Consider the following 24,129-nt stretch of genomic DNA (forward strand, 5'->3'; position numbering starts at 1 on the left):
TACATTTCAGAATGACTATATATATTTACAATTCTGTTTTTGGAATCAGTTTTATTACTTTTTTCACTGCATCCCAACTTTTTGGATTGGAGTATTACTGTTTCAAATGGCAGGACAGCCTTACATACCCTACTGAAGGTACACGTTCTTGAGCAAGCCACCACTGGAAAATCAACCATCGGCATATTAGCAGCACCCAGCATGCATCTGTTGGTCACATAGCACCCTGGGTGTGTTTGATCCGTGCCTCTTAGCGTGCTCTCTGGGTGGCTCACTCAATCAGCTAATGATTAGGGCAGAATCAAGAGGCAACCTCCAGGTCTGAGCCTTAAACCTGCATTCTTTCTAATGGCCAGCAGGGGGTGACTCCACTCGCTGCAAAAAGAATTCAGAAAACAAGCCTATTTCTCACTTAATTTATTACCTTAGTAAACATTTTCCTGATGAGTTTATGGTCTTAATCAATTATTCAATACAGCACAATGTCAATTGTGTAAAGGATGGTTCCATTTACAGTAAAATAGATGATATATAGATGATGTTTTAGGGTGTGATTTACCACCCTGGCCTCATTTGAAACTTGTCAGATGCCGAAGTGATAGTAATCACTCTTAAATGCATAATGTTTTGAGGTTATATCTGCAAATAACCAAGTGGCTACATTTAGGTTTAGGTTTAGGGTTTAGGTTATTCAAAAAATGTATCATATAACAACAGCAATGTATCATATTTGTGCATCACTAATCAAAGACGACTATGTGAGCCCCACCTGACTGTTCAACCAGATCCATATTTTAGTATAATAACTATGACAACACTTCTTCCTCACACTTTCCCCCTCACTCCAGCATTCGTCATGTTTTTTCGCACTACCATTATGAAGGAACATGAGTAATATTTTGTGTTAAATTAGATTTGACAGATTTTTGGTTGGACAGATTTCCGTTGTTCGCAGTACATATACTGTATATGTGCAGCCACTTTATTGATTCTTTTTATATCTACCGATTATTTTCAAATGTAGAAACAGTTAAATGTATTGGATGTTAATGCAGATAAAACTGTAGACCAGCATTTGTTTAATTATTCCTATTTTTATTATATTATTATATTATTTAAAGCCCCTTTTGAGCTTTGAAATGTAGATCTGTCAACAGGAATATCTACTTAAGCCAAAATAAAGATCCGCTAAAACACTTGTTGAGGAATTCTAAGCAGAAATCTTACCCAAGATGTGAAAAAAAGTGACACCTAAAACCCGGAACTGAGCAAAACTGTGACAGTTGCAGGTTAATGCCACGGTAAACATTTTCCCTCCTTAGTGAGGTTCTCTTAAAGAGCTGTTTGAGTATGACAGAAATTTCAAGCAAACACATAAATATATGGGCGGCTCCACGTCTTTCTGGAAGCACTAGGATTTGACTTCACTCATGTTTTGAAAGCTCAGCCTGCTGGAGCAGACAGGCTGTATATAGGATATATTTTATACAGGTTTATCTTCACAACAGTAAATCTCCTGAGGGAAAAAGTTAGCTCCTATCCTATCAATAGCACTGTGTTTTGCATATTATACTTTCACAATCCTATCTGATTGAGAGCTGCTGATTTATATGCAACATGAGATTAAATCAGGCTCTGAACTTTGGAGTTTTCAGACCAGATGGTGATGATGTTAGCCATATGCCAAGACCTAGATAGAAACCCAATTTAGTTTTTGTTGAAAATTCTGAGTCAGCTTCTTGATCAGCATTTCCACTGACATTTTACATAATGAGAGTCCAGATGACCACTCCCTGTAAGGTGTTATTATCTCTGAGTGTGCCCTCCAGAACAAGTGCAAATCAAGACTGTAAGAAATGAGCAGTCAGTGCCACACTCAGCCTTTAAAAAAATTCAAATCATATATCTACCTCACAGGTTAGTATTTATTTGAAAAAGAAATGACTGCGACCACAGATATGTTTAATATCTAGGGTACAGGCAGAGAAATTACAATCCTGAGGGATTCAATGGAGCTGAAAGTATTCCACTGACGCTCTTCCAGGTTTGATGTGAAGCTAAAAAGGCAACATCTGTTGTTGATTCAACGCACACCACATGCCATTGTGTTAGCTGTCAGATAAAGAAGGCGGAAAGTCTTGACGAGTTGCACTCTGACATGCCATTGTGCATCATCTAAAAGAACTTGTTGCGTTTTCATTACAAAAGGTGCCGGGTGCTTCAAATGGGTTGCTCTCTGGCTCCTGCTATCATTCTAAAATACAAAGTAAGACCGTTTCTTTTCTAGAACAAAATGTAAACACTCTCCCAAAAAACAAACATAAACAGATATAAAGCTGTGAGATTTCAAAGGGGATTCTAATGCAAACTAAAGGTATAGATTTAACCCCGCCTCACTGCGCTTTTTTCACCATCATCACTATGCACACACAAGCACACACACCTGTAAGCTAAGGCTGTTTTAAGAATATTGTGACAAATCTTTCCACTGCTTGTCGTAATAGTCGTTATTTCTGACTGACATGTACCGTGTCACATGTGTATAAGTATGTTGCAGTCCCCTGACATCTGTCATTTCACCTGTCATCTCACAACCACAACTCACTGACAACCACAAATTGCTATAAAATTGTAAAATGTAAATCAAACAGGGACATGAAACCCAACCCCCACACAAGCCTACATGCAACCAACATGTACTGCTGTGCCACATTAAGCAAAAATACCAAGAAAAGAAAAAAAAGCCAATAAAGGACTTCATTGGAATGTTTTTAAGGATTACAACACATGTTTTTTAAGTTACTCTGACCATTTTAAATTCCATGATTTTTTTGTTTGATGGCTGTAAAATGACAAAGTGACCGACATTCGAGACGTAGAACTTAATTCCTTTGGCAACAACTGACTGAAGGAACGTCCCAGCCATGATAATCAACAAACAAGTTACAGAGAATAAAGTCACTGAAGCTCCGACAGAAGAGCTGCACAGCAGAATAAAAGGTTACAGATTACTTTGTGCACAACTCAAAATATTCAAATACCGTAGCCTGTCAGTGTTGCTATTCTTTTTAAGTGCACAAGTTCTATCATCCAGTGGTGGAGCCCTCTAAATGTTGGTCTATTACGACCTTTGCAGTTATGCAGATTTTGCATAATATTGGACTCTAAAGCATCTTACTGAGCTTGTGTTGAAGTAAACCAGTGGTGCTTGAAAAACCCACATATGTCAAGTGAGGCTTTTTCAATGTCTTTCACTGGCCTAAACATACTCCTACAGCACTTACTCACTGAGCGGTGCTGAATCCCAATTTACAATCCATTACTGTGCGGGGCCATAATGCAAACATATGCACGGCTCCTTACAAGATGCTCTTTCTTCAGGGTTAAGACAACATGCCCTGGACCAGATGGGACACTAACATTAGAATCTAGCTACTGCATAAAGATCTGTATCTATATTGCATGCGATTTAATGATTCATACTGTATGCACTGTACTAATGCCAATACTGTATATACCACTACTCAACCCGTGATGCTGGCATTGTTTTTGTCTCATGTGGTCTGTTTTTTCCCCCGTGAAACATGAAAGAAATACGTTTACCACAAACATGCACACCCACATACAAATCTTTGTTCTGTACATGTCAACTGTATGAATTTTTTACTGTTAAAACCACAAACCACAGTGGATTTTTATGTGTGAGAAGATGATGAATATGCACATTCTGTTAACAATCAAAGATGGAAGAAGTTTTCAGATCCTTTACGAGAAAAATTATTAATACCTCACTTTGTAAATACTCCACTGCAAGTATAAAATATTATTATATATCTGAAATTTAAAAAAAAAATGTAATTGTGTAGTAAAATGTTTCCTGTGAATTTGGACTAATATTATTGCTGCAGTAATGTGAGTGTTGTATTTTACTGCTGTAGAGGTTTAATTTTAACTCATCTATATACTTCTGGGTAGTTTAATCTGCAGCAATGCATCATGCACTTATTTTTAAAAAGTCGACTTTTCATGGTGTCAGAAAAACAGCCCCGTTTTCAGCTGTGTAATGATTTATTTTCCAGCCGATCCGATGCGAGGGTTTTTTTTTTTAAAAGTTTATTTAACTTAAGAAGTCTGAGAATTTTACCAACACATAAAATAAATCTTCATCATTCATTTATCGAAATCAGCACAACTGGAGATACATGAGTTTCACAGGACAAGGAGGGAATGAAGAACTGAGATTTGAAATGTAACTAATGCTGTCAGACAAATACAGTAAATGTAAGTATAAATTTATATAAAAATAAAGTTTAAGAACGTCAAATTTATCCTTAAGTACAGTACTTGGGGAAATGTACTCTAGTTACTTTTAACCAGTCCCTACAATAGCTGTAAACTTGTTATATTTACTCATTTGACAGTCAGTTTCTACATCAGTTCATACAAATCCAGCAGAAAACTGCAGCAAAGATACAAAAATAAGCCTGCTAACTTTAACAAAAGGGCCACTGCATGTGAAAAGGAATGCACGACATGAGACTTGTAACTACTTGAAGACACAAGCAGTGGTGTATCAGCATTCTCTAAGGCACAAAGGAAAGCAATAGAGCATTTTAAACACCCATTTAGTTTGAAATGTAAAATGTAGCACATCGTGTGCAAACACTAGCAAAGGGATCTGCTCGCCCACCTCACAGAAATCCCCGGGACTATGCACGGTATAATGAAAAGGGACAATTTCCATCTTTAGAAAGTGAAAGCAATTACATTAAAAAGTATACTAATTTAGAAAAAGCCCAGTTGTACCTGTAAGCCTGCCTGCACAGCCTGCAGTTCCTCTTAAGCTGCACATGGCAGTTTATTGTGATGACAGCAATTAAATACCCAGTGAGTTGTGTGCCAGCGGTAATATGACTTATCCTACTGTATGCCCTGCTTTCTAGAGCCGGATGGAAACGAGGTCTTAGAAATCCAGTGTCAGTGCACCAGCTGAAAGCAGCACGCAGAACTAGCCCATCCTCAAGGGAGTAGCCATGAAACGGAGGATAAAGCATACAAGTGGTTAACGTGACACACAAGGACCTTGGGGGAGCTAACATAACACAGTATCCTCACAAGCTTAAAACAGACAATGAATACAGCCACTGTCCTCGCTCCTAGATTTAATACTCAAATGGGGATATGTGTTTGTGACTGCACAGTACATAACTGGACTGACTGGGTTTCACACTGTACGACACAGGGGACAACTAACAACGGCCCAAATTAGAAGCAGTGTGCTACGTATGTCGGTTTTGTGCCTCATCAGCATTCTCTCAATCTCTCCCTGTGGCTTCCCTTCTGCCACAGCTAAGCTGGGTGTTTGTTATAGTGGAGTAAAAACCAGTAGGTTTCAAAGCAAGCCATAGAGTAGACACTGAAAACACCAGTCATTATCAACGATGTATTAATAGTCACCTATTTCACTAAATTAGAAGAGTAAAATTACCAGGGGAGTAATGGAACAGTCATTGGTTATATTATTATAGCTAGAATCACAAATACTTGAAATGACCACAACCTCTTAACAGTACATTAAGTGGCATGTAATGTGTTAAAATGACAGGCCATAAACACAAACATGGTGCCAATTGAAAGTAAATTAGGACCCAGGTTTAACAGAAACCAAAGTCTTGTTACAGCTAAGTGTTTAACCCAAGTCTATTTTTGCATACTTACTTTAACCCAAACCATTATCTTTACCTTCATTTTTTTGTTGTTGCATAAAACTAAATTGTTTCAGTGTTGGCGGCACATCATTTTAAGCCTTTTGACTCAAAAATACTTGATACCTTCCCAAAAGACCAACAACTTCAAAGTGTGCTACAAATTAATTAATTTCCCTTTATTTCCCGAATTAAACAACCTTGACACTATAAATTTTCCCCCAAACAACTCTGATTTTCTGATCGCATCCAATCAACTTGCAAGACAGAACCATGAATAACAAAGAATAACAAATAAATTCAATGATTCATGATTTTTTTTTTTTTAAATCCAAGATATTGTTTTTTCTGTTGTTTAATTGGCATTATACTTGGTGAAGAGTGCATCATGACTTGTTTAGGACTTGAAACTCACATCTGACTTTGTCCCGCCTCTGATTAACACATTTTGTGTCATCTTGGTCATTTGACGCATTTTTGTGCAAGATCATGTTGCAAAACTTGTTGCTTGCAAAAATGTAAAGTTTTGTGACCACCCACTAATTCATTCATAATTCTTAACCAATTATCAGAACGCGGATTGCGGTGGGCTGGAGTCAGTCCCAGCTGGCATTGGGCGAGAGGCGGGCTACACCCTGGACAGGTCGCCAGACTATCGCAGGGCTGAGACATAGAGACCAACAACCATTCACGCTCTCATTAACGCCTACAGAAAACCAATTTAACCTAAGCTGTGTGTTTTTGGACTGTGGGAGGAAGCCAGAGGACCCAGAGAGAACCCACGCTGACACGGGAGAACATGCAAACTCCACACAGAAGAGCCACAGGCCGGATTCTGACCTCTTGCTGTGAGGCGAAAGTGCTAACCACTGCACCGTGTAGCCCTAAATCAAACATTAGTTTGTTGTATGAATGTCATGTATGTGTGTAATAAGAAGCCAACTGGAATGCATCCACTTGCTGAACCATGAAACCAGAAGGACTGTGGAAATGACACTTACCTTAGGAGATGGAAAAATCAATCTCTACATTCTATAACGGAGGATGGTTTAATTTGTCTGTGTGTGAGTGTGTGTGTGTGTGTGTGTGTGTGTGTGAATGTTATTCATGTACATACAGTATCACCACAGCTTTGACTTCTAGCAGCAGGATATCTGACATTAAAAAAAGCTATGATTCCGGTTCACAGAGCATACAATAAAGCCTCACACTGTACGCCCACTTACCTGTTCAGAAGATGCTTCACAAGTATATGATAAGAGATAGCATTTGACATAACACAATATTTCCTATTTGGTGTAAATAAGTAGAAAAACTGCTTAAAAGAATTTGCGAAACTAAAACTAATAACATAGTGAGTGTCAAAGCAACAACAACAGCAAGCAAATGAAGGAAAATGTTCAGGATTCACGTGAAACACTTGAACGTCACAGTGCTGATCACTACATTTTACATTTTCATTGTCATTACACAGGATTCTCCAATTAGTAAATCACACACACTGACATTCAAGTGTCCCACATTTCAAGTAAGCTAATGATGACTTGCTAAATGTGGCTTTACTTGAGTAGCTAACTTAAAAGAATCAAAGTTTTACCTTGAATGCTCAGTAGGGACCTTAGTAGCCAAACTTCCCCTCTCTGCCCTGAGGAGGAGAGTCAAATGGCAAAGATCAGAAGTCCACTTACCCCACAGGGAGAAGAGGTGAGGATCACAGCCAGGATGGGAGGCCCACAACACTATGATCAAGCCTCACCCGCAAAACCCAAACCCCCAAAAAAAGTGTAGTTACCCCTGGGTGGTGGTGGTGGTGGTGGAGGTGGTGTACTGGAACTAGGACAGCAACTATTGTGTTCATATGCCCATGTGAGTCTCATTTATGATACTCATGCATCAAGCAGAAAAGAAGCATGTGTCACAGCTTAAACGTGTGAATGCAAAGCGAAAGCGGCACCTACCTTGGAGAGCTTTCATTAATAGTCGAGAAAGCAATTGGGTTTTTTTTTTAAAATGCCAATGACTTTATATACTTAATGATACGTATATAACGCCACAAACACTGCTGTCATAGTTTCATGAATTCAGAGAATTAAAAGGGTTGTACCTTTACTTTTACCTATGAGATTTGATGAAATGTTCCATGAAGAAAGCAGAGTCCAGACAAAAAGGGAGAACAAAAGGAGAGGAGACACCGATAAGTGTCGAGGTCAAGTCGGAAAAAAGGACAGACGACAGGAGAAAGAGGCTTGATGGCTACATATATGTGCAAATAGAGGAGAGGGGAATGTGTGACTGCAAAAGGGGACTATCAAAGTAAAGTAGAAAGAGAAGAACAACACTTCACATCCCTGTTCTGCTGCATGATATGCAGTAGCCACAGAAAAATGGATAGATGGAGACAGGATGGACAGATCGTCTGCGCAGACACTCGCAACATGCATGACAGATGAGGATTAGCTTAAAAATTCAGTAAGCTATTTCCCACCACCATGCATTATTTTCTAATAATGTTAATGCCCCTTTTACTTGAACCACATCATCATAAAACATCAGAATTGTACAGTAGATGTGAATAATTAAACAGAGAGAAAATATGGAGAGAAATGACACGGCTACCCAGCAGAGTGGGGAGTAGAAAGCCAAATGAGCTTGAAAAAGGGGTCATATGGAGAGAAAAAAATTCACTGGGAGAATGAAAAGCAACTAGGTCATACAAAATAAGTGAAATGACAGCCCATATATGAAGCTTCAAGCCGAAGTTATATGCACATACGCGCAGACACACACACACACACACACATACACACAAACACACACACAAACGTCAGAGGCCAATGGGAGCAACAGGGACGATGGAGGAATGATGGGAAAGAGGAACAGAGCTCATACCTTGGTCGCCCATCATCAGGTGTGCCAGACCTTAAAGGAAAACAAGAGCACAGTCAGCAGAGAACAAGGGATCATGGGAAGCTGTGTGACACCGACACGCAGGCATCTCTTTTCAGAGTAGATGTCTGAGAGGAGTGTTGGGGTAGGGGAAGAGTGGGACGGAGAGAGAGAGGAGGGTGCACAGACAGGGTCAGCACGATGAGCATTTAGTCAACCGAAGCAGGTTGCAATGCATCATCAGCCACTTACTAGTCATCACTCAGAAATAAAAAATTCAGGTTGGTCTTTTTGAGATAAATACACAGATAATCATCCCACCTGCCAATGAAAGAGCGAGCCCTATACACAGATATGGCAGAAGACCGTTTTACCTTGTCCTTCAAACATCAACATGACTCATACTTGCAGAAAAAAAAGGAAGAGGATTGGACACGGTCTGGCCACCGTAACATTTTGAGCAGCAATGAGTACAAATTGCTTGAATTAAGAGTTTAATTGTGTTACATTGATTTGATTGACACGGTTCACCAATATATATTAACCATGAACAATAGGGTCCGGGCACCGCATTAACTGCTGTTTGACTGGTGGATCCATTTCATCTCCAGATTTCTACTGGCATTCAGGTGACATGTTTTTAATATTGCACTTTCAACAGTGCTAAAATGTGTTTGCTATTATTAGATTGCCTGCCAGCTAGCAGCATGGCAAATGCAAGTTGTTATAGGAAGGGGCTTTCCTTTAGAAAGTGTTTCTTCCTGCTGTAGAGAGTACATTGTCATTAACATGCTGTTTGAAAATAGTTTTGATTTTAACCACAAATCCCTGAGTCCCCTTTGAATCCTAGTACATGGAAAGTGAACAATTTTGCTAATGAAAAAGAAGATGACATAAAATATACTTACCAATGAGACATTTCTCATATTCAACCAAATCAAAACTGCATTTCATTTCCAAATTGATTAAAAAATGTAGCCTATCACATAGAAGATAGAAGATAATTTGGCATTTTGGAAGAACTTATTAATACTTATTTAAGGAATTAGTCCATCTCTTTTATAGTACGTATGATTTGTGCATTTCTCTCCAACAACACTTTAATCATAATGTTGCTTAGCTAAACCTTTCTAAATGATGTTTACTTAAGGATGCCCACTTGGATCTTTTGATGTTTTTACAATATATTTTTTAATTTTTTTCTGATTGATTGATTCGTTATTTTTTTTAAGCCATCAAAGTGAGCATTGAATGGAGTAAGGAAGTAATGGAAGTAAGCCAATTTTTAGTGATCTATTTGAACCCAGCAGTACTTCAAGGCTACTCAAAGTACTGCTAAGCAGAGTACACAAAGCTCACTCCAATCTTATTCTTCATTCTTTATTTCGGTATATGTTTAATCATAAACATGACTTACCACTCCAGTTATATCAACACCAGTATAAAACATTTATTTGAGGAGGAGCCTTTGCCATGACAATGTGTCAGCATACAAAATTTAGCAAGATTCGAAACCAATTATTATAATACCCACCTTCATTATTGTTGTCATCTGGAAGCACGGACAGGCAGAGAAAAAGAGAGGAAGACATTCATTAAGCAGCATGCAGACTAGTACTGGCCATTGCATGTCGTAACCATGCAAGGCATTAAACATCACATGCAAGTGACCTATTGTAACCCCTGCAGAGGAAATGCTTATTTATGCATAGGCCTTCATTTTGTTGTCCACCTGTACACTGACCTGGACTACAGGACAGAGTTGTAACTGAATGAGCCCTTCTGAATATTTGATATAACCTTGAAGAACAACATTCTTTGTTGGCGGCAGATAAAAAACTGGCATCAGTGTTAAAAGATTGAAGAACCAGTATTGATCATGAGGCGTAAGGGGATAAACATCCTGAGGCATGAGGTTGGTTCATTCTGTTGCGCTTGGCTCATTAAATCTGTTATTCATTTATTTATTTATTTTAAAACATGATGGACTTTAACTTTTGGCATCAACAACTATTTAATTCAGCAGCCTCAATGGAATCTGTGTGCGGTGTTTTGTTGTCTTAAATGAAATGCTGCTCTGCACTGCATGTGATGAAATGCAGTGCAAGAGAAAATAACCTAAATAAATAGAGTCGGCTGTGGTAAAGCAATGCCTCTAAGGTTTCAGATTGGGCATTGGGGTCTCGTGACTGGAACTCTATTCAGGTGATTTGGTCAGCGTACTGAAAGCAATGACCAGTGAGCACATATTGGTAATGCAAAAGGAGATTGCCTCCCAAATGAAACTACCCTAACATTGATTTTTGGAGATCAAAGTGAAGTGAGGAGGTGAGAAAACTGCCATGTAAAATATGTCACTCTCGTAAAGGAGAAGAATTACATGTTGGTAAAGTAATAGCAAACAGGTGAGGTGAACATCATCCTGCCAGTGGGAGGAAATAAATGGGTTTGAGAAAAACATGCAAAACCAATGAAATGAGAGCGTGTAAAGGGCCCGACTGCCTATAAAAAACAAAGAATAGTCAGTCAACAGTTCTGCTCACCATTCAGTGCTTGCCTGGAGTCTGATTCCATATTTAATAGGTAAATATTTAAAATCAGAATAGCAGAAATACATAAAAATGGTATCAAATTAAAATATAATGATATTACATTATTATGATTTCTCAATAGGACAATCATGAACTGAAATCATGAAGACAGTAGCATGCAATGTCTAATCAATATTTATACAACAGAAAATTATCCTGTATTCAGTCCAGTTACAGTAACCATGCGGCCAGCTGGCCACGGGAGCCCGATTTCCACTACAAAACAAACTCCTACCTCTTTAAAATGCTTTGTTGCCCAGATTCAAGCGATTTTTTGACCCAGAACTTACCATCACCACTGGCTCCCCTTCCAAATCAGACATCATGCACAAAAACCAATCCAGATCATCATTTTGTGAACAAATTACAAGGCAATGAAACAGTTTCACTTAACATGACAAGACCAATTTTGCTAAACTGTGTGTAAAATTACTTTTAAATACATTTTGTTACATAGTGTGAAGTATTATTATCAATTAAAATAGTGCCTCATTTATCCAAGCCCTTGTGGAATAGAGGATATTTTGGATATGTTTTTTGTTTTTTTCAAACTAAAATAATTGCTCATATTTCCTCATTTTAACAGTTTAAAGTAGATAAATGAGATTCTATTGTGAAGGGTTTTTTTTTTTAAAGTGCACTTTGTTCACAAAAAGTTAAGCTTGACGATGAAAAGCACACTGCTGAAAAAGCATTCTGACAAGGCAAGCATGAAGCTGGCAGTTGCAAAGTGACCACATGAGAAGTAAAAGAATCAAAAATCATAAAAGAATCAGGAGCATTTGCTGAAGACCCCAAAGACACAATAATTCCTCCCACTGCATTTCAGTTCAAAGAGCGGCCTGTTAAGGAACATTATTATTTTAATAGTTTGTTTAAGACGAAGAAAGTGTATAAGGTTATTGTGCAATTAACATTGTGTTATAGGGATTCCCTTCCTCTAATTATTGGTGATCAAAACCAAATTAAAATCAGATTTAGGAGGTATAATGATTCATTTATTCTAATTAAGCACAGCTTGAGAGGCATGCAGTATATACTTTCCTGATATTAAATCTGATCTGAGGACACTAAGGGAGACCTACACACTATTTAACTGCCAACAGGAGAGAAACAGCATGTTTATAATAGCAATACTGTACATTAAAAAACAGGAGTAGCTTTGATGAATTGAACTTCAACAATCTTGAGTCGCCAGACTATAAACATTTGGTAGCATTCTAAAAAAAAAAAAATCTTCTTTCCTCTAACAGCAGTATCACCTGACAGGAACCATTAAAACAAGCCCCATATCTCTCTCTCACACACACATACACACACTTTCTTTCACAAATGTACCCAGCTGGTTACATCCTAATCCAGAGACGTAAATCCATTTAATCCCCTTGACAAAGTGATCCCAGTGCTATTGTGCTGGTAACACTACACCAAAATGCACTCAACTGTCTATCAGACGATCTGCATCTCTGATGGTCTTGTGCTGTTGATCATGCACATGGTGTTTAGCTCATGGAAAGTAATTACATTACTATCTAAGTTGATGCCGAACTGCATGAAACATCTGACGTGCGACAGCAGCAGCAGAAGAAAAAAAAAATCAAAGGGTGGTAAATACATCTATAAATTGATTTTCTTTTCTATTTGCCTCCTGCAGACGTGATTTTGACACCTCTACGCCACCTCGATGCCTCAAATGTGAGCTCAGAACTGTGACAACTGATTCACACCTAAGTGACAGCCTGTAGAAAGCCAAACTAGCAGCGCTCAATCCACTATAATACAGAGCGCCAGCTACCTTCAGCCAGCTCGACAAAATGCCATTAAGACATCCATGTCTGTCCTGCTGTGTGTGTGCATGCAGTTGGCTGAAGAGACACAGTGAGAGCAACGCGGGGTCTGGGTGACGCCACATTTCACATAAAGGAACATGTGTCACAATCCATCCAGCAAGACATAAAAAGAATCTGTTTTTTTTTCTGCCTTATGACAATTTTAGAACATCCTGTTTGCCTGAATCAACCTTTTGTCGTCCACTTTTAGTGTCATCAGCCTTGCAGTGCTTTAGGTTTGTTGAAATTCTTTGAATTGCCTTGGTTCAGCTGCTTTTACAGTACAAACTTCAAGAGGTATTTATTTCAACCTCTTAACAAGCACTCCCTTGAAGAAAAAACACACCCAAAATTAAATAGTTGCTGCCCTTGAACTCTTTTTATTATAGCCGTGATTCTAGTCGCTTCTGAAAGGAAAATGTTTGTAGTTTACTATCAAAGAGTTAAAATGACTGCAAGTGAAACTGAACCAAATTTACAGAGGCACAAATGTTGGGAAAATGTGGTTGGTTCTCGTCTATTTTCTCACCTAGTTGTGAGCGCCTTTGTTAGAAAATAAGAAGCTGTACTTGCAGTGATATAAGGATCCTGAAATGATTCTCACAGATATAATGATGAAGATGCTTTGTGCTGTCGTATTATGTATGTTCCGTCAAGGTTGAGTAAGGACTCATGCATGCTAGCACTAACAAGGTAACAATCTTCCACCATGTATTCAGGCTGTGGCTTGTCACCATGTTATACGCTAGAAAAATTGTTTTTTACTTAAAGACTGAGTTTAATGATTGCTTTTCAATAACTGCTTTCAGTTAAAAAAAAAAAAAACCTATTCCTGCAGCCTGTTCTAAGAGAGCCTAATTGTGTGTGTAATATGGCAGCTTTTAAACAAATAGCCCCATTCGGTCCTAGAAATATGTGTTTTTAGAAAAATGAAATTCCGAAAGTCAGACTTTACCTTACAACGAAGTTTGACACCAAAAACTGTTCATGTTTTGCATCCGTAATGGACCGTTTCATCGAGTCATTATTCAGGGAACATTAGTTTGTTCCCTCAGTATTATTTGGTAGACTGGTCAGTTAAGAGGTGGATTTTCTATGTAAAATGCATTAACATTGTTATTAAATGAAACAAAGTAATATGTTAAATGATGTTCAATATGATGAATTATTAAGCAAGTGACACTTCCTAATGAAAGCAGTTCAATTCCATCTTAAATAGCCTCAAACTGAAGCAGTTTATCATGCCAGCATTGCTTTGAAAAAGTAGGTCAGCCACGACTGTGTTTCATTGTGGCAAAGCTGAAGCTCTCACTGCAAAAACTCTGGGTATCTGGACATCCCTTTTAAAAAGGTGCTGCAGAGAATAACCAAGTAACAGAATGTTTAAGTGGCACTTTGTGACGTAAGTACACTGCACACAGCTAGCTGTTAGCTCATCTGAATCATGGCGAGTCCAGAGTCCTTCTCTGAGACAGAAATCTTCACTCTGGTAGCACTTATTTGCACCATACTTTTCTGATTTGATTCCTATCTATATTCTGAAGGTTTACATAGAAGGGTTTGTTCAAATATCGTCTATGGCCTGATTTATAAAATAACTTATTCATAAAAAATGGCAAAAAATGTTGTTTTTATGGCTGTTGACAGTATTTTCTGATATATGGATTGATAAAAAGAGATATCCAAAAGTTGTAAATAGGTTTGATTTGAATATGCCAGCAAAATGAAACAAATAATTTAAGCCTGGATTTATCCAATGTTCAGATTTCTGTCTTGGAAATGTATGCAAATATTTAATAAGATAATGCCTCATTTGCATTTTAATATATAATTTCAGAAAATGTGTAAAACAAAAAATAATTGTCTTGATTTGAATAAGCTGGGGGTGTTTCATGCAATATCTATTAGTAGAATGTTCCCCTATTCAGCTGTAGTTGCTGCCTTGCTAATAATATTTGCAAACAAAAAGTGCATTCTCCACATGGTCTGCCTTGACAAAAACACATGCAACTCTTTGAAACCTCAGATAAAATAAGAGCTCTAGCGTTTTCTCCCTTTTCTGCAGTGTTATTAATCAGGGGCTACTAATGTCATCACCATACACGCAATAACAAAGAAGAACAGAAGGCACTGAATCCTTTGCCAGCCCATTAGACAGTTGTAAATTTGAAAAATTGAAGCAGGAAGGCTGCTCTAAAATTCCCCATCGCCGAGGCGCTTTAAGGGAAAATGTAAAAGCCTCGCAACAAAGGTCAGAGCTACCAGAGGATCGATTTGTTGTTAAATTACACATTTGACCAAATCAAGAGTAATGAGTATAAGTGAGGGCTCATCTCTTAGTACCACAGCCTAAACCTAATGCATCTATCTTACAGAGGAGTGTTAGTGGTATTACACAGCTCGCCATCTCCCTCATTATCCTCCTCAAGAAACAGTAAGAGTGGAGAGAGAGGATACGGGCGGAGTGACCAGCCACTCTGATGGAAATTGATAGCTCCCACAGCTGTGGCTATACTGCACAATTCCTACTCCCACCAGCTGAGTCGATCAACGGTGCCACATGTACGCTTTCAGAACAATATCAACCTTTCTGTGAGGTCACCCCACTGACACTGACACTGGATTCCGCAGATAGAATTATACATTTTAGCAATATGACAGCTTGTGCACAAAGACTTTGTCAATAAGTGCGTATTTGCTACTGCTTAGCAGATTATTCTCTTCCTGGATACTGATCACATACTTACTAAAGAAATAGTTCAACATTAATGGAAAGACATTCTGGTGGAGTGTTAGATGAAGAGGTCATACTGCTCTCCTTTAAATATAAGGGCTGTGGTCAACTTGCAGTTAGCTTAGCTTAGCATGAACACTGAAAACAGCTAGCATGGGGAAAAGGCTAGCATGGATCTGAGTAAAAGATAACAAAATGTGAGCAACTGATTTAATTATGGTTGGACAGAGTCATGATAGCAACATTTCCTGTCATGTGAGCTTGTCTCATAAACATTGGAAATGTAAGGCTGATGTCAGGCTTACATTTCCAATGTTTATGCTAAGATAGGCTAAGCTAAGTGACCGCTGGCTGATGCTTCACATGTAAGACACAGATTTGAGATTACTATTGACTTTATAATCTCCAGTGGCAAAATATTACCCAGAATATTTACTAAAGTACTGCACAATTTTGAGGTACTCGTACTGTGCTTGAGTACTTCCATTTTATGCAACTTCACACTTCTGGGGAGGAAAATATTGTACTTTTTTCTCCACTACATGTATTTGTTGGCTTTAGGTACATGTTAATTTGCAGATTTTGATTACTTTTACAAAATAGAAATCAACTAATCAAAAGTATCCCTGCCTTTACGAGCTAAAACATTACACCATAATGTGTCGCCAACATCCAGTATTATGATATATATGAAATTGAAATTGGCCATTTTGCATAATGCATGTATTACTTTGCTACTGATTTTAAATACAGGACTTCTGAGTACTTTTTCCACCACTGCTTATCTCCATCTCTACCAGAAAATAAATAAGATAATTGCCAAAAATGTTAAATCAATAAAATTATGATAGAAATGTATGTCGTACCACATTTTCTATGTTTATTCTAAGGATGGGACAATAATGGTGCCCACACAGACTTGATAAAAAATATATTTTTTAATTTCACTGCTTAAATATACTCAGACAGTGTTAGTGTGATTAGATTAATTTTATTATGCAGCTACTCCTAGGTTCTCGAGACAGATGGTGTGTGGACAATACAGTCAAATCCAGACATTTCCAAAGAGACAGCCCAAACAGAGAGGATTTCAGGAGCAGATGCGCGGAAGACCTCGCCATTCTTATACATCTTGTGGGTCGGAATGATCCAACAGGATAATCAGAGTAGCTTATACAGTACTTCTAATAACCTTAATCCCAGGATTGACAATATCTAGGATAGTATTACAGATGTGGAGTAAATCTGGATTTTTTTTTGGGCAATACAGAAGCTGTTAAACGCTTGAGTGTTAGGAAGAAATAAGATGCCCACTAAGAATCAATGTAGACTGCAGGTTTGTAAGTATAGGCTCATCTTACTTGTAATTTATTGTAATAGAAATCACAGCCTCGTGTTGAAGCAATGTGTGCCAATGTTCCACCAAGCACCTTTTCTGGCTAAATACGCTCAGCAGTTGCTTAAGGAAACTGTCGTTGTGGCTCTCACTGTTGACGTGTGACAAATCCCTATCTGAAGTGCGGCTCTTCAGCTAAAGTTAAAAAAAAAAAAAGTATTAATAAAGCACACTGAGTATTAAATACAGCTAAGCTCTAAGTACAGTGAACTGTAAGACACATCCCTTTCCATTATAAGTGACAAAAGAGACAGAATTGTAAAAAAGAAAAAGGTTTCTGGATCTGATCAGTACAATATACAGTACATTATAAGAGGGAGCACTCTTCTACTCGTGCTGTATGTAGAAATTACCCAGATGTGACACATAACCTACACTACACTGGTAAAGTCAGGTTTATTTGTGCTGTTACAGCCACAAAGGGCTTCAAAGTCACATAAAATGTTCCTGAAAAGTGATTTGTCTTCACTCTATCATTAGCATGACAGCTTTCAAATTATGGCAGCGCACTTTCGACTTGTTTTTAGTATTTCAGACGACTCTCATGAAGGATGACACCCAACCAGCAGCATCAAAGGCAACTTGTGTTCAAAGTGAAAATATCATCCACAGCCTGGAATTTAAAGAGGCAAATTTTCGCCCCAACACAGCTTTTACTCTGTGTAGGGGAGATCAAACTGTTCAGATTGGATAGAAAACATCCAGCAATTATGCAAAGTGAGATATTTTTGCTATACAAAACATAGGTATGAGGAAAGATGTTTGTTTTAACTTGACATTTTTATACATGGCATCACTTCATGGCTGCGGTTAACTGGATTCAACCGATAAATTATCCATCTCATGATACACTCTAAATACATGCCTCAATAAGAAACACACTGCGCTGCCCTGTTTCATAAGAGCCGGTGTGAGTGTGGCATGGATACTGCGATGTGTTTATTTGTGCTGTGGGACGAATCCAGTTAAAGGAGGAGTTTGGTGTCAAAGAATTTCACAAACACCCTTTGACAGTCAGCAGTTGTATTTAAACAAGGCAAAAATCCTCCGGGAAAATCCCTCTAATCTTTTGATCCCAATATCTGTCTTTGGACTCAGAGACAGCAGTATACTATTAATCTGCTTTTGTCTGAGTGAAGCTGCAGGAGGCTGGTAGACAGGATGACACTTTCAGAGATACAGTGAGGCCACATGGTTTGTGCTACATACAATGACAGACATGCCTGAAAGGGAGCGCTCATTCAAACTAAGAATTCATCTTCCTATACAGCGTGTCTCAAAGCAGATTAATTCATATATGTGATCACGAGGGAAGCTACTGAATACTTGAAACCAGGCTGTCAACTTTATATATCGTCCACATGGAGCCATCAATAAAAATAATCTTAAAGATTCTTGGATATGCAAAAGTCAAATTCCCAAACTGTATTGATATAAAATAATTTAACATATCCCTTACAGCTCTACCTGTGTCATTCGCAGGATATGAAACAGAATATTATCCACAGGATACCTTCTACAACTGTAATCTTTTGGAAATTCACTGTTTACTGTACACTAATTTGACCATTAACTCATTTTCAATCAGATTTTATTTTCAGTTAATTTGTTTAAAAGGAACCAAATATAAGCCTTCCCACTTCTCCACTCTATTGTTTCTTTCTATGTGAGGTTGAGTTGTCCTTTGGGAAACAACTTGGCACAAAATGTCCAGTGCTGACTTCAGGCATACAGCCAGAGCATTACCCAAACAGAAATTTCACTTTGTTTCTGAATGAAGAGGCAAATCAATTCAAATCCACAATGTGCTGAACAGTCCGACACACTCTTAATACAGTAGATGTCCTGAAATAGTCACACCAGCCAAATTATTGACTTAAGAAAAAAAAAATCCCCTCTTTTATGTTGTTTGACGCCGGACGACCCTTTGTCTTTCAGTACCACTGTGGCCGAAATGTTACATTAAAGCTGCAGTAATCAATATTTTCATAGGAACAATGCATCAAATTACTTTAATTCAGAAAGAGGGGATTATCAACTTGAGCCTTTCAGCATTTTTCAGCTCATTGTTTTGTTTTTATGGCCCAGAAATTTTGGTTTACTGTCACTGCAACCTCATTTCCAGAAACTACAGTCAACTCGTTTCAACAACTCTAATAAACCCACAGTGCCACCCAATTTAAACCAATCAAGCTCAAACCAAAACCACTACCAAAGTGAGCGACAAGCTGAGGAACATTGTTGATTTAACTGCTAAATATACCATTATTTCCTCTTAAAAGTTGGTGGTCACCAAAACATAGCTAAATATTATAAGAATAGTCATAATGTTGCTATGTGTCTATTATATGCCAGTTGTTCCTAGTAAGTTTGCAAACAGCTTCACCACACAAATGTTTAAGAACATGTATTTTTTGCGTTAACAGAAAGGTTGTATCGATACAATATCAATAAATTGTCCAGCCCTACTTACAACAGCTTATTCTTCGGCCTTAAGTCATGAGAATAGTTGCTGTTAAACGTCAAAGAACGCACCTTACAATCAGGCTCAGCAATGTAATTGATCTGTACCTAAAATACTATCCTGCAAAACATGCCTTGCATTGGCCAAACACTGATCCAACAAGTATTCCAAGGCAGTACTGTCTAACTGATGAAAATGTAGGCTGTATGCTTGGAAAATACCTCTCTGCCCAGACTCAGTATTCAATTTGCATTATGACATTTCATGCCGCCTCCTCCTCCTCCATATACCAAGTGGTGTTATGGCAGGTGGCGTTATGGCTGATAATGTAAAACAGCAACTCTAATGTAATAATGGCTGCCAAACTCATCACGTTGGCAGGACATTTCACTAGGCAGTCCCATTGCCACCAATTAAAAATAATTTGGGGTAAAACAGACCCAGTCAGGGAAAGTACATAAAGGTCCAATGACATACAAAAAACATCTATACATGCATAATGTGAACACTATATATGTTTCTACTTTATATATAGTTGCACATGTTCAACTTTAAAGCCTGTAAATGAAAAGCGTTGACTTTCCTTGATCTTGTCAAAACCACCAGACTCCATTGTCAAAAACAGTAATTTAACCTTGCAGAACACAGTAGTTGCTGGCCAACACTGCCTTGATCATTTAGTACGCTTGTGTCACACAATAACACAAAAAAACGTAACTATTGAGGCAGAGTTACACCAACAACTCCCGTGTTCTGCAATGTAAAGTTACGCTTTTTGGTAAAATAAGGCTGGTGGTATGGAAGAGAGCATAAATAATAGTTTCAGCCCCCCAATTAAACTTAAACATATAGCGTTAAACTGATATTGATTTTTTTTTCCAGGTGTCTAAAAGATGTTTGCTGCTGTCCCCATTAACCACAGCAGTACATTGCTTAGCTTCTGTTCCAAAACTGGGAAAATGCCAATCACAATCTACTGTAGGAAATACACTGACTATGGATAACTACCTCATACAACCCAACTTAAAGATATTTTCTCTGCAACTGTACAGAAATGCGTGCCACTGTAGGATCATGTTCATGCTGAAAACCCCATCGAGCGTGAGCCTACGTGAATGTTCTGCCTCCTGCATATGTTTCACTATGTTCTTTCATTATTATTGCAGTAAGGCACAGAGCTGTTGTGATGTTATTGTGCTCAGTGACTAAAAGAATTTACACAACCGAGCTAGCAGATGATTATGATTCAAATGTGAAAATAAGTGTGACATAATTTCACTTACTGTAGGATAGAGTCATACTTGATACCCTGTCATCGTGCATCAGCAGCTTAATCAAGTGGCTTAAGTCATCAGACTGTCACTCCTACAATGAGTGACGTTAGTTTCAGGGACTTCTAACTATATCTTTACAAGGACCTGGAAGCTATGCTCTCAGCAAAAACACTGAATGAAAGTGCAAAGCAATCAGAGTTATTTACTGTACCCAGTCAACGTGAGTTATCCTTTAAATTACGTAATGCACAAAATAAAAGGCTGCACAGTTTTAGTTTAGATCTGCCCTACTTTTTACCTGGACTGATTTATGTTCAGCTAATGTACTATGAAATAAACATCATTCCATTTTATCAGGATAAAATATGGAGCTATGCAATGCAGCTATGTTATTTATCTAATGAGAAAAAGGAGGACAGATTCTGGGAACTTACTGGCCATAGAGCAGTGCATTTAAATAATTGTTTTAACCGATCAAAGGGATTTATGTGTGCGTGTGTGAGTGTGTGTGAGGTCATGCAATTCGCAAGCTTGTGGTTGGACAGGGGAGACTTGACAGGTCTGGTGGCAAATCCTGTAATCCTTTCATCTGATCAAAGTGATACAACAGCTTTTAAATTATTTAATAGAAAGGTAAATTTCAAACTCCAATGTACTTTGGAGGTGAGTCAATGCATGGGCATTAGGTACACTTCTAAGAGGACATATCTGGACGACTATGCTTCTAATTTTTACAGTTATATTTGTAGTGCTGAGTACAGATTCTAAATAGAAAAAAACATTTAGTTTTATTCAAATTTCCATGTATTTGCAGTATGAGTTGTTGTTTGCCTCCCCTGTGCAGCTCAGGGTGGTGAGAAGGCAAACAGCAATACAACATTACCTTGAAGTAGGAAAAAAAACCTCTGCATTTGCTGGAATATTGAATTAGCTGGCAAAGGTACAATTGGGTGAATGCTTTCATCCAAAGTGACTTAAGGCACCATGAGTTCATACAATTTCAGCACGGATGGCTCCGGTGGGAATTGAATCTCTATGTCTTGCAATGTTAGTGCCGTGCTGAAATGAGCTATAAAGAGCTACCAGTCCTTCTTCATTGCAGGTGTTATTGCCAAGTTTTATACGGTGTGGTGTCAAACATGGTGACGCTAAAAACATGGCTGGACACAAACATAAAATGCAGTTTATGTAAGTTCAGCATGAGCTCACAGTCTAACAGTGGTTTAGCCTGACAAAAAATGACACATGTAACGAAATCTCATTGTTAACTCAAAGCAGTTCTTTTATGCTATTGAGACTTGGAAGGCAAAGGAAACAGGCCCTTTCTTCTTTTTTGATACACAAACAGTGGGCTGAGACACACCAAGGCCAGATATTCACATTTTTGCATCTAAATAGCTAGATTTGGAGTTGAATTAATCCATATTTTTACATTAATAATGGATCAAGTTTGTAATGTGAGTGGGGTTGCTTGTAATGAGAAACCGACAGAGAATTATCACCCATTTCCGCAGCTCTGCAAGGCTTTATGGCATCTTTTGGTTCATCGTTTTGGTTTTGCGATCCTTTACAACATTTACATTTAAGTTCATTTTAATTGCTTTCACCAACACCATTTCCAACAGCAGGGGCAGCAGCTTTCTGCACTTGAACACAAACCCATTGTACGATACCTGCCCAGCACCAAACAGCAGTCAACATTAGCAACCAGATGGTGAACAGAGCGAAGCATTTAGCAACTATAGAGCCAGAAATCCCCTCAAGAGGTGGTGGAGACCAAAACAGAGGTATCAAACCAGTAAATATTGGAGTTAAATTCATTAGGAGAAAAACACAAAAATTAGTTTGCAGATTTGCACTCCTGTTTCCGAAGTCAGGTGGGTTTTTTTTAAATGCTTTTTTTTAAATTTTATTTTTAGATGCCTAAAATAAGGGATGTGGTTAACACAAGATTTTTATGCTTCTCTATAAAATGTTTTTTTTTATCTTAAACATGTCTAACAAGTGGCCAAATGAGACTACAGAGGTGGTCGGGACATAAAAGGTCATCATCAGCTTAGTAGTGGTGATGTTATTGCATTTACGCTTCAAAAATCTTAAGTGGTTTTCATTTGTGAAGACTATCTTGCTGAAAAAAACCCAGTATGTAACTTATTTTCCACAATAATCTAAATGAAAATTCACATTAGATCATCATGTCGAGGGAACCAGAAAGATGTCACTTCGGGGGTTGGCCTACTTAAAAATACGTCATCCCTGCAGCCCTCTTTAGGCAACTATTTGCTAACATGTTTTCCTGAATATGATAAAGTTGTATAAATAAAGTATTCAATGTTGTGTTTGTGACCAAAAATGAGCTATTACTGCTTCAGGTGCAGAAAAGATCTACTAGCACCACAAGAGCTTTCAGACCTAACAGCTAACTAAACTAATTTAGATGATGACATAATGCTCTGCATCTCACAAAAAAACTTTTCATTAAACTCATTGTTATATTCATTGTTAGCCGAGTGTGTGAGAGAACAATGTAACTTGAACTGAGCCTGTTTGAATGTTTTGTGTAATTCCATCAGGCAGAGCAGGGGCATGACAGACAGGGGTTTTAGTCCCTCACTGCTTCTCTGCTGACTGGGGTGACGACAGCAGACGTCTTTACTGACATATTGCCTGTTTGTCTTTGCAGCTTCTGTTGCGTAATGTTGTGGATCTAATGACTTCAGTTTAGTAACCTGTAGTTTCTCTTCCATGCTTTGACGTGGTAATTCAGGCAAGATATATATAATAAGCGAGCAGATGTACAGCTATCAATAAAGGCGTTCAGTGTGAGTTTAAGATGCTGCTCTGTTTTTTCTCACCCATCATCTTGGAAGCTGCAATATGAGCTCATTCTCACTAAAATTGGGGAAACTGACACTGACACTGCAGCAACTAAAATTAGGATGAACAGTGTAAAATCGTGTCTCTACAGATTTTTTTTTTAAGATAAGACACAATTGCTTTTTATCATCTTGTTATTATCTGTACTTTGAATTCACATTTCTTTGGGATGTGCACGCCCAGGACCATCCAATCAAACTTCAGTTCATGAGACAACAAACTCCCCTATATGTGCCCATATAGACACTATGTGATTAGACCATGGTAGCTTTCATCCCCACGAACTATAATGAATCTCGTCCCCATTGCTATGGTATACTCATTAAATTGACCCCTTGAAACAATAACTGCTCATCCTTCATGAAGAACAGAG

The 24,129-nt window shown here is 38.1% G+C and overlaps 1 protein-coding gene across 5 annotated transcripts in view; it reads right to left on the minus strand.

The window, feature by feature from the left end:
* LOC131993618 (neurexin-1a-like) overlaps window positions 1–24,129 on the minus strand; it is a 265,891-nt gene that overhangs the window by 236,071 nt on the left and 5,691 nt on the right. For 2 of the 5 annotated variants that reach the window (XM_059359601.1, XM_059359607.1), the window contains 3 exons: window positions 10,126–10,143; window positions 8,595–8,624; window positions 7,303–7,350 (listed from right to left, as the gene is read on the minus strand). In XM_059359601.1, the coding sequence (XP_059215584.1) occupies window positions 7,303–7,350; window positions 8,595–8,624; window positions 10,126–10,143 (96 nt within the window). The remainder of the gene's footprint in view (window positions 1–7,302; window positions 7,351–8,594; window positions 8,625–10,125; window positions 10,144–24,129) is intronic. The other 3 variants (XM_059359604.1, XM_059359603.1, XM_059359602.1) reach the window with 2 other exon arrangements.

This window comes from Centropristis striata, chromosome 20, assembly GCF_030273125.1.
Source record: "Centropristis striata isolate RG_2023a ecotype Rhode Island chromosome 20, C.striata_1.0, whole genome shotgun sequence".
NCBI classification, from domain to species: Eukaryota; Metazoa; Chordata; class Actinopteri; order Perciformes; family Serranidae; genus Centropristis; species Centropristis striata.